Source organism: Rhincodon typus, chromosome 16 (genome assembly GCF_021869965.1).
Source record: "Rhincodon typus isolate 14 chromosome 16, sRhiTyp1.1, whole genome shotgun sequence".
In the NCBI taxonomy this organism is placed as follows: Eukaryota; Metazoa; Chordata; class Chondrichthyes; order Orectolobiformes; family Rhincodontidae; genus Rhincodon; species Rhincodon typus.
This window is the reverse complement of record NC_063347.1, coordinates 19,333,246-19,345,460: the sequence shown is the minus strand read 5'-3', so window position 1 is coordinate 19,345,460 and position 12,215 is coordinate 19,333,246. Positions and strand designations below refer to the sequence as shown.

Genomic DNA, 12,215 nt, shown 5'->3' with positions numbered 1-12,215 from the left:
AACAGTCATAAAAGCCCTGTGCTCTTCCTGATAATGTTACAGAATTGTATTCTATATATTTATCATGTCTTTTTAAAAAGTATAGAAAACTCAGTTTTATCTATTCTGCAATAAAATTAAAAACATTGCAGATGCTCAAAATCTGAAATAAAAGCGGAAAAATCTGAAAATGCTCAGCAAATCTGAAGAAATTACAGGTCGAGAGTCCTCCTAATCTTTGACTGGAAATATTAACTCAGTTGCTCTCCACAGATGCTGTCAGACATGCCGAGTATTTCCAACATTTTCTGTATCTGTAATGTATTCATTGAAAAGGAAAAGAACTATCAAAAATAAAGATCTATGGAAGAAATTCAGAAGACTGGAACTCCAAACTTAAAATTGTCAAACGTGCTAAATATTCTATCAAAAATCAAGCTAATTCTGAGTTCCTGGTGTCTTAAACTATGTACAAATTGAATTACAGGTCTTCATTTGACTCGTACAGGAGAATGTATTTCATTTACTGTAGACACTTATAGACCCAATGAAAAATATTGACAATTCAAATGATATTTCAGAACCAGTTGCTTGCTACTGTGGAAACAATTAATTTTGTACTTTAGCAAGATATCAACAACCTGAAGGTTTACATCTGTTTCTCTCTCCACGTCACTGCCTGGCCCAATGAGTAATTTACAGCATTTTTGGGTTTTATTTCACAGCTCTAGCACTTTGAAAATTTTGTTTTCTCACTTTGAATTGTAGGATATCACAACACGAAAACTGGGCATTCATTTGTGACTTAATCTGTAAATCATGATGCTAATGTCCTCAAAACTGGTGATCTAAAGATTCATCCTTCCAACAAAATCCACTGCAAATTATAATTTTAGTTGCTTACCTCTGGTCTCACTGGGTCCTCAATGCCAACTACAGCTATACAGGTCAGGTCCATTAAAATATCATTTTCATTTTCCCAGTCAGGTTCTGGACTACCTGGAAAATCACGGAAGGCAATACAAATGGTCCTCAATCCATCACAAGCCATGGGTTCGATCACTTTCTTTACCATCTCATCACGATCTCGAGGCCTGAAGACTCGTGCCTCTCCTGCAGCATTTAGGATGTTTGAGCATCTAGAACGGAAAATAAAAGTGTTTATGTGTTAATTATGTACAGCCATTTGAAAATACCTGTATTCTCAACAAGTCAATTTGAAGGAAACAGTCCTGCTAGTAACTGAAACACACTACTCAAGAGGAGCACAGTCAAGTTGCAATATGGACTTCAATCTCAATGCATTGAAAATAAAATCTCAGTAGGTCTGTGGCAGAATTTAACACAGAATTTGACATGATGGAAGGACATAGTGTAACTCTGAAAGCTTGTGCCAACAACCAATTATTGTATTTTTCTTTTACAGACATATCTGATCACAAAACAATCCACTTCTAACCTATTTTTAAATGAAAGTCTACAATATGCTATGGAAACTGACTGCATTTAAAACACAGTTTTAGTATTAGTGTGAAGCACCTTATTGAGTTGCATATTGTTGCAAACTGGCATATTTTTTCAAAGCTATTTGGCTTGTACTCATTAGAACAATTCACAAGAATACAAATTCAAGGGGAGAAGAACGTTTATATTGCATGATAGGAGAGGGCTGAATGGCTGGCAAGTGAACACTGATTGATTAGAAGAGGCATTGCCTTAGCCACAGTCCACTTGTCAACCAATCAGCACTCCTCTCCCATGCTGAATAAATGATTTATTTTTCTCCCCTTGAATTAGAGAATTGTTCTGATGATTCCGAGATGAAAAGATTCAACAAAGTGTTTTTTAAACAATGATCTGTACCATGAAATTACGATTTATACAACTAGAGTATAAGTGCAGCCTTAATTATGACACTATGACATTATGCAAAAAATATCATTAACAATGTGTCTTTCATGTTTAAGTGTACGCATTTGTATTATTTCAATGTAGTTACTTTTTTAAGACAATTTCTGAGGCTCCTTTGCTATACATCCGAAAGCTTCCATCTTGCATTTTGATCACAGTACTCATGGACTTTCTCTCAGAGTTGAAAGTATAGACTTTGTACAGTTTCTCTTCTGGTGTCTGATCTCGAACAGTTTGGTAATCTCGCTTCAAGTCCAAGACAAGTCCCAACAGCCCACACTCGGTTTTGTTCCCAACTTGACGGGGTAGAGCCACTTCCTTCTCTGGAGGCTGCAAGAAAGAAAGGTTTATTATCTATTGACATCTTATGGTTAGTTAAAGGCAGAACCTGGTTGAAGGAATAGCACTTGACTTTTACTTCAGACAATTCAGCCTTCAGGGCTGAACACTGAGTTCAACATCTTGGACCATAATCACAACATTCAATTTTTCAGACAACTCCTAATGATCACAGAGATAGTGGGAACTGCCAATGCTGGAGAATCTGAGATAACAAGGTGTAGAGCTGGATGAACACAGCAGGCCAAGCAGCATCATAGGAGCAGGGAGGGAATCTGCTGTCTTTATCCAATCTGACCTATATGTAGGGCAGAAATGACTATTACAAGGGGGCATAATTTTAAGATGACTGGAGGAAGATATAAGGGAGATGTCAGAGGTAGGTTCTTTACACAGAGAGTGGTGGGTGTGTGGAATGCGCTGCCGGCAGTGGTAGTGGAGTCAGATACATTAAAAACATTTAAGCGACTCTTGGATAGGCACATGGATGATAGTATAATGTAGGGTATGCAGGGTAGATTGATCTTAGTAGGATAACAGGTCGGCACAACATCATGGACCGAAGGGCCTGTACTGTGCTGTACTGCTGTATGTAGCTCCAGATCCATATCAATGTCATTGACACTTAATTCCCCTCTGAAATGCCCTGGCAAGCAATTCATGCAAGGGCAACGAGAGATGACCACATCCCATGAAAGAACATATTGTAAAAACATGTTAATTCTGTTCTTATCTTCATACCTTCATAGGTGCTGCCTGACTAAGTATTTTCAGTTTTTCTGGTTTTATTTCAGGTTTCCCACATCTGTATTTCTTTGCTTTCATATTAATATTTAGTGTCACTCTCTTGACAATTTAAACAAGAAACTTGAAATTTAGCATTGTTATACATTATACATTACAGCAGCATGTGTATGCTGGATAGAACAATTAAATTAATTGCGCTGAATCTGATAGGAATATCCCATTTCGAATACAATGCCATTGGCATTTCATTCATTCTTTTTGCACGTAATTGTGCATGTCTAGAAAATGCATGTTCAGGAAGCAAAAGAAAGTAACTTGACTTTTTGTAACAACGTTCAAATAACTCTGCTAAAATAGTTGATAAGACTTCAAATGCATTATCCTAATTAATACTGCAAGTGAATAATTGAGTCTGAGAGTTTTCTCCATGTACCCCCCAAACCTTCTTGCTCTTTCTGTAGAGATCACTTACAGGACCTCTGCCAGCATACTGCCAGATTATAGACTCAAAATTGACACCCCGCCTTCCTATGTGGATGCACAGATGTAGGTTTCCACCCACTTTTCTGACTTCCATAGTCCCAGAGGATTGTGTGCAGGTCAATGTGCCCCATGAAGTAGCTGACTGGGCTGCCTAAATACTTCCTAGATAACGTACAGACTTTTCAGACCCAATTCCTTGGCAATGCTCACTCTTGACCTACTCTTGCTTGTCTGTTGCATAAGTAGGTAATATCTGTTGAGCTACATCCTTCCTAAATAACAGCTGACTCTCCTTTGCACCACTGTTCCTCCTCCTTTTCGTCGATGACCATACAAGGAAGTGCCCATAGTGAGGGCCACAGCGCACATAGGAAAAGGGGGTGGGGTAAGCCAATGGTCTAACTCTTTTAATCGACAGAATGGCTAAACATTTCCTTTTAAAAATAAAGACAACAAAAGACATTACCACTGAAACTCTCCAGACTCTTCAGGCTCAGATGTTTCTGACATCTGCAAAACTGACGCACCCCACACAATTGGGGATAAGCTATCCAGAGAGCACCAGGAGTATGGCACAAGACCTGGAGCTTCAGCAACATTTGTTCTCCACATAAGTGGGATCAGTTGGGACTTGGAGGCCAGCCATGAGAATTTGCACAAACTTCCAAAGTAAAGTAATGCCAGAAATATCATAAATCTGATCTTCCCACCTAAAAGAGTTTCTTGAGCACGAGGCACCACTAATCCACTGAAGTGGCAAGGACATTTATCCCCTAGATTAAAGCTCTGGAGATACTTTCAAACAAAATTTATTTGAGCTGGCATTCATTATATCAGGATTCAAATTTTCAAAATGTCACTCTTGCACTAACACAATGCTGGATTGTCAGTGGTGTCATCCTTTCAAATTAAATGTTAAACCAAGATCGCTTTTCTCTGTGCAGATGGATATTAAAGATTCCACAGCACAATTCAGAAAAGTGCAAATTGTTCTGGGCAATAATCCTCTATTAACTGGTAACGCAAAAACACAGTTGAATATGACCCCGATTGATGATTACCAGATATTCTGCACGCAGTCTGCCATTTCTTATGTAACCACAGCACTCCAAATGCAATTCAGCATGTGAAACACTGTCACGTCAATGAATTCTTTGAAAAAGTGTTATATAAATGCAAGCATCTCTTTTCTCGGAAGCAATAAAAACCCCATAACAAATTCTATATTGGAGGTGAGGTCTCTCTGCTGAGTGTCGGTTTAATGACATGGTTTCCTAGAAGTTGTGTTGTAATTTCCTTACATCTTTAGACTCTTTATTTCATAGACCATTACCAGCCGAGAGTGTGGGCAGGTGATCTGCTCTGGGCAACAATTCACCATAACTAGCTGTTAGAACAAGCACAAAAGTAGCCTTGTGTAGTGAAGAATGGAGACAAAAGAGGGCATTCAAACTAACTGCCTTCAGACCACGTGTTCCTGTGCTCTACCTACATTATTATTAAATTTGACATGGCCTGCCAGGTTCCATTACAACATCCAATGCAAACTTATTCTTGTGAAATCTGTAGGTAATGCTGGCCCATGACTTTTTAATGTAATGTGACATTTTGAGAGACTTTCCATAAGACCATAAGATATAGGGTCACTCAGCCCATCGAGTCTAATATGTCATTCAATGATGGCTGAAATGTTTCTCAAACCCATTCTCCTTCCTTCTCCCCGTAACCCTTGATCGCTTTACTAATCAACAACCTATTTATCTCTGTTGTAAATATACTCAATGACTTGGCCTTCATAACCTTCTGTGGCAATAAATTCCACAGATTAACCATCCTCTGGCTGAAGAAATTCCACTCCTCTCAGTTCTAAAGTATTTTCCATTCACTCTGAGGCTGTGGACTTGGGACTTGGTCTCTCCTACTAGTCGAAGAATCTTCTACACGTCTAATCTGTCCAGTCCTCTCAGTATTCGTAAGTTTCAATGAGATCGCCTCTCATCTTTCTAAATTCCCTTGGGTAAAGAAACAGAGTCCACAACCATTCCTCATATGACAAATCCTTCATCCCGGGATCATTCTTGTAAACCTCCTCTGGACACCCTCCAAGGCCAGCACATCCTTCCTCAGATACGGGACCCAAAACTGCTCACAAATTCCAAATGCAGTCTCACCAGAGCCTCATACAACCTCAGCAGTACATCTCTGCTCATGTATTCTAGCCCTCTCGAAATTAATGCTAACATTACTTTGCCTTCCTAACTGCTAACTGAATATATGCATGTTAACTTTAAGAGAATCCTGAATTAGGATTTCTAGGTCCTTTCATGCTTCAGATTTCCTGTGCTTTTTCACATTTAGAAAATCGTCTATGCCTCGATTCTTCTTTTCAAAGTGCATAACCTCACACTTGCTCACATTGTATTCCATCTGCCACATCTTTGCCCACTCTCCTAGCCTTTCCAAATCCTTCTGCAACCTCCCTGCTTCCTCAACACTATCTGTCTCTCCACCCATCCATGAGTCATTTGCAAGCTTGGCAACAGTGCCCTCAGTTCCTTCATCCAGATTGTTAATGTATCACATGAATAGCTGTTGTCCCAATACTGACCTCTGAGGACCTCCACTTGTCATTGGCTGCAATCCTGAAAAAGACCCCTGTATCCCCACACTCTGCCTTTTGTCAGTGCCAATCCTCTATTCAATTGATTTGTTGTCATGTGTATTTAACTGCAGCAAAAAAACTTTGTTCATGAGCAGTACAGGAAGATCACAGCAAGCAAAGGATGTATAGATCAAAAAGACTTAGAGGCAGAGATAGTAGGAACTGCAGATGCTGGAGAATCCGAGACAACAAGGTGCAGAGCTGGATGATCACAGCAGGCCAAGCAGCATCATAGGAGCAGAAAGGCTGACGTTTCGGGCCTAGACCCTTCATCAGATGAAGGGTCTAGGCCTGAAACGTCAGCCTTTCTGCTCCTGTGATGCTGCAAGACTTAGAGGCATACAGGTTACATTGCAGGGTACATTTTTTGAGGCTAGAGTCCATTCAACAGTCTGATAATGGCTGGAAAGAAGCTGTTCCTCAACCTGCTGGTGTATGCGTTCAGGCTTCTGTATCTTCTGCCCGATGAAAGAAGTTGTAGGAGATCATTACCAGGTTGCGATGAGTCTTTGATGATTTTGGCCACCTTTCTGCAGCAGTGACCCGTGTACATAGAGTCTGTGGATGGAAGGTTGGCTTCCGTGATGGTCTGGGCTGTGCACACTACCTTCTGTAGTTTCTTACGGTCCTGGGCACAGCAGTTGCCATTACCAGGCTGTTATACACCCAGACAGGATGCTTTCAATGGTGTATCTGTAGAAGTTGGTGAGGGACCTTTCGGACATGCCAAATTTCCTGAGCCACCTGAGGAAGAAGAGGCGTTGTTGTGTCTTCTTGACTGTGGGAAGTCCAGGACAGGTTGTCGGTTATTGTCACTCTGAGGAACTTCATGCCCCATCTACATCAACAGAACTGAGGTTGAGAGGGTGAAGAGCATCTTCTCCTCCTTTCTTTCTGAAGTCAATAATGAGTTCTTTAGTTTTGCCGACGTTGAGAGAGAGATTGTTGTCATTGCACCACATCACCAAGACCTCTATCTCCCTTCTGTATTTTGACTCGTCATTATCAGATCTCTGGCCCACTAAGGTGGTGTTGTCAGCAAACTTGTAGATGGCGTTTGTTCAGAATTCGGCAACACAGTTGTAGGTGTACATGTATTCATGCCAGTACCTTGCCCCTAACTCTATGAACTCTTATCTTATTTGCAGCTTCCTGTGTGGCACTTTGTCAACGGCCTTCTGGAAATTCAAATAGATCATGTCCACTGGCTCCCCTTTGTCTAACCTGCTCATTATCTCCTCAGAGAATTCTAATAGATTTGTCAGACATGATCTCCCTTTGATGAAGCCATTCTGACTCAATCCTATTTTACCATGTACTTCCAAGTACTCTGCAATCTCATCCTTAATAATGGTCTCTAAAATCTTACCAATGACCAAGGTCAGGCTAACCGGTCTAAAGCTTCGCGTCTTCTGTATTCCGCCCTTTTGAAATAGGCATTTTCCAGTACCCTGGGACCCTCCCTGACTCCAGTAATTCCTGAAAAATCACCATTAATGCCACTACAATCTCCTCAGCTATCTCCTTCAGAACTCTGCAGTGTAGTCCATCTGATCTGGATGATTTATCCACCTTCAAACATTTCAGCATCCCCAGTATCTTCTACTCCGTGATGGCCGCTGCATTCACCGACCCCAAATTCTCTTGAAGTTCTGGCATGCTGCTGGTGTCTGCTACTGTAAAGGGGAGGTGTCGGTGTTGGGCTGCGGTAGACAAGGTCAGAAATCACATGACACCAGGTTATAGTCCAACAGGTTTATTTGAAAACACAAGCTTTCGGAGCCTCAGTCCTTCTTCAGGTGTTAGTCTCTGAAACCTTGTGTTTTCATAAACCTGCTGGACTATAACCTGGTATCATGTGATTTCTGACCTTCTACTGTGAAAACCGATACCAAGTATCTATCCAGTTCCTTTTCCATTTCTTTGTTCCCCTTTACTACCTCTCCAGTTTCATTTTCCAATTGTCCAATATCCACTCTTGCCTTTCTCCTACCTTTTTGACATCTAAAAAAAAACTACATTACGAGCTAGCTTACCCTCATATGTCATCTTCCACCCCCCACCAAACCTTATTGATTTTTTAAGTTATCCCCCACTGTTTTTAAAGGCTTCACAATCCTGTGGCTTTCCACTATATTTTTACCACATTGTATGCTTTTCCTTTTGCTGTTATGCTTTCACTGACTTCCCCTGTCAGCCATGGTTGCCTCGTCCTCCCTTTAGTATGTTTCTTCTTCTTTGGGATTATTTCTGCTATGCCTCTTGAATTACCTCCCAAAATTCCTGCCATTGCTGCTCCACCATCTTCCCTGCTAGGCTCCCCTTCCAATCAAATCTGGCCAGTTCCTCCCTCATGTCTTTGTTATTACCTTCACTCAATTGTGATACCATTACATCTGATTCCAGCTTATCCTTCTCAAACTGCAAGATGAATATTATGGTCACTGCTCCCTAAGAGTTTGTTTCTTCGCCTTCAGCTCCCTAATCAAGTCTGCCTCATTACACATTACTAAATCCAGAATTTCCTGTTCCCTAATGGCCTCTACCCACAAGCTGTTCCAAAAAACTACCTCATAGACATTTCACAAATTCCTTTTCTTTAGATCCGCTACCAATCTGATTTTCCCAATCCACCTGCATATTGAAGTCCCCAAGATTATTGTAACCTTTCTTACATGCCTTTGCTATTTCTGGATTTATTTTCTGTCCCATATCCTGAATATTCCCATAACTCCAATCAGGGTCTTTCTTCCTTTGCGGTTTGTCAACTTTACCAACACATATTCTACATATTACAATGCTATATCATTTCATTCCATTGATTTAATTTCATTTCGAACTAACAGGACAACATCTCACCATTCTCTCCCACCAACCCACCCAAATCCTGCCCATCTCCCTGTCCTTCCAATAGGACATATATCCTTGGATATTTAGGTCCCAGCCCTGATCCCTTTGCAGCCACCTCATTGTGATACCCACAACATTGTACCCACTAGTTTCAATTTGCATGACAAGCGTATTTACCTTGTTTTTTATACTGCGTGAATTTAAGCCCAACTATCTCAGACCTGCGTTGACCGTCTGCCCTTTTGAAGTTAGATTCCTGACCCTTTCCATACTGCCTGTCCTATTTCTTATTCTGGAACTTTTAACTTTTTCCACAATTTTCCATGCAATTGAACACCACTCCCCTGCCCACCCCAAAACTCTTTAGCGTAAAGCCCTATTCAGGGCTCTCATCCTCGCATTATTCAGGTGGAGCCTGTCCCCTCCTTCCCAGTTCCTGGTATGGCCACCTGGTGGCTCTGTGGAGCAGTTTTTGCCTCATGTCCTCTTCAGCAGCCCTCTAGGTTGACAGGTGTGGAAAAGCTTGTTGTTTTAAGTTGAATCTTTGAATTTCTTCCCCTAGCAAATTTCCCCTAATATCTGACAGCCCTAGTCTGCGTCATGTCTCTTCCATTTCCAAGGCGCCCACTCCTCAGTTTCAGGCTTTCATTCTATATGACACTGATTCTGGTACACATTGGGCCCCATTTGTCTTTTGCCATTTGGTTTGTTACAATCTGTTAAAACGGTTCACGAAGACTGTCAGAGTATTTTCATCACGAAAGGAGTACAACTCTAAAAAAAAAGTTCAACGTTGAAATTTAAATCAAAAGTTTATAAACCTGTTCAAATTTCAGTATCTCAGCCAAATATTGTCATTAAACTGTAAAACATGCTAAATAATAGGGAGGAGATATCAAATTACAACAGTACTGTAGAAGACTTAAGTGAAATCATCTTTATTTTTCATACAAATTACATTGGATTACTTCAAGCTTTGAAGGACTATGAGATTTCTAGCCAACTGAGTCATTCATATTCTGGATATTCTGTCTGATGGGGTAGGTGCAGTGGCCTACAGACTGAGCACCACTTCAGTCATTAATACATGGCATGATGTGGATCCCAGGGGGAGCCAGACTTTTAAAATTTTAATCACTTATAAAATTCTGGCCATGCTAGGTTAGTTCAATGTACAGCTTCGGAAAAGCTTTTGAATTGTGGCTGCTGACTAAAATTTCACAAACTTTGATCAGTTCTTTGACAAGGAGTTCAACTTAGACACCAAGAGAACAGACAACACAAAACAAGCTACATGAGATAACGGGGATGGGGAGGGTTATTTTTATCCTCTTCTCCCTTCGCTCCCAAACCACCCCAAAGTAAGGCAGGAGCAGGCTGGTAACCCAGCGAGTCAACTGTGCCGTTCCCACCAGTGTTCAGCTCGCTGTCATTTTCTGCCTGAAATGGGTGGGCCATGGCCAGCAACTGTTAGGAGCCTCATCACTCCAGCTCAGTTATGTTCATAAAATTTCACCAGGAATCTGCTGTAACTGCATGCTTTGTATAGTTTACCAATTGGTATTTGATATAAGATGCCACCTGCAACTAATCAAAAATAAATTAAGAAAAAAATAGCACCAGAAGGAAAAATTAAAGCCCTGTTGAAAATGCCATGTCAATATCTAATGCTTTACATACATCCTGCTCATTTAACTGACCCACATTGTCTGGGTTCTGCAGCTGAAGGAGTACATTTCTCATCACCCTTCGATTGTTGAGCTCCTCCAATCTACAAGCTGCTGTTTGTGACATGTGAATGAAGCCTGGTTTGGGGTTGGGACTCTAAAAGTTTTCATCCTTCTCGGCGGGGTGGAGGTGAGCCTTATGTTCCCCGTTACCAGACAAGAAACGGTGGTATGATACCAAGCTGCTGCCTCTGGGCAATTTTCATTGTGGCTGGATTGGCAGGAGGGGGATATTAACACAACTGGCCCACCAGCAATGGCTGGCCAATTAAGCCAATTAAACTACGTATTAAGGGCACTTTTCAGAAGCCATGGGACAGGTAGCCCTACCAGTGCACACAAAGGCCAGCGATGAACTGAGTTGTGTCTTAGTGGCAGGTCTCAATTTTAACCTCCTTGCCCCACATTTCCCTAATAGCCAGAGGGCTGTAGGCTGACAGTCTGCAATTGTGGTCACTTTTTATTTCTCATTCTTGAAAAGCTCTTCAGAGGTCACCTCAAAATGGAGGTGCCCTCTCATTCCCTTATTGACATTGGTAGCTCATATCGGCGAGACAAAATCTGCCAACCACGTGGTGCTGGAGAGTTTCCGAGTGAATATCTGGCCTTGGGCAATTGTCTTCAATCCTTAACTGGATTGCATTCTCAGAGGCAACCACTTCATTGATGATCTTATAAATATTCATCCTCTGGGACCTAGGGTTGGCACTCATGGCCTCTCAACTCACATTTCTTCCAGCTGGCAGGATCGGGATTTTGTCTTTTCCCTCCCTCCCAGTGGAAGGGATCACTGGAGAATGGATTCCATGGTGTTTTTCATATGAACGGTTCCACATAAAATCAAAAGTTGTAGCTTTGGGTTGGGATGGGGTTTGGGGGCAGTAGTATGAAAGAGAAAGGGTGGATTATTGTAGGTGGAGTAGTTTTGTGATATTGCTGTATTCTGTTCCTTGAAATAGAAGGACCTCCAGAAAAATGTATGAGAGGATTACAATTGACAATATGCCTTAAACATGTTTCAATATGAAGCTAACTAAATGGCCTGGAGTGAAACTTCCAAGTAATTTCAAAGTAAGTAAAAATGGCAGTGAGATGAGGAAACAAGTTGGAACCATCGTACTGTAAACTTCAGTCGAAAGCAAATTGGACATGATGAAACATTAGGAGGACTGTTAACACATAAATGTTCATCCTGGACACTTCACTTATGAACTGATGGCAAGTAATTCAAAAATCCATTGCATTGAAATGATCTAAAATAACAACCTTAATTAATTCTCTGAAGTGAGTGGGTAATGAGTTTTATCATTCCGGTACAAAATGAAGCTTTTACAATAGAGACAAATAAATCAATTTTCTTTATTAATTTCATTTTTATTCATCAGCCACATGATTTCCTTGTATTCCCCTACCATCCCTATTTCTACCCCCTTACAATTCCACTTCTACTGCAAATGGTGTGGTAAAACAAAACCTCCTCCAAGTCACTGCATTTCCTAACTACTAACATCTTAGCC

The 12,215-nt window shown here is 41.0% G+C and overlaps 1 protein-coding gene across 17 annotated transcripts in view; it reads right to left on the bottom strand.

Annotated features, from left to right (window-relative positions):
- Window positions 1-12,215, bottom strand: part of atp2b2 (ATPase plasma membrane Ca2+ transporting 2) — a 627,627-nt gene that overhangs the window by 97,037 nt on the left and 518,375 nt on the right. For all 17 annotated transcript variants that reach the window (XM_048606377.1, XM_048606376.1, XM_048606378.1 and 14 more), the window contains 2 exons: window positions 1,979-2,220; window positions 884-1,118 (listed from right to left, as the gene is read on the bottom strand). In XM_048606377.1, the coding sequence (XP_048462334.1) occupies window positions 884-1,118; window positions 1,979-2,220 (477 nt within the window). The remainder of the gene's footprint in view (window positions 1-883; window positions 1,119-1,978; window positions 2,221-12,215) is intronic.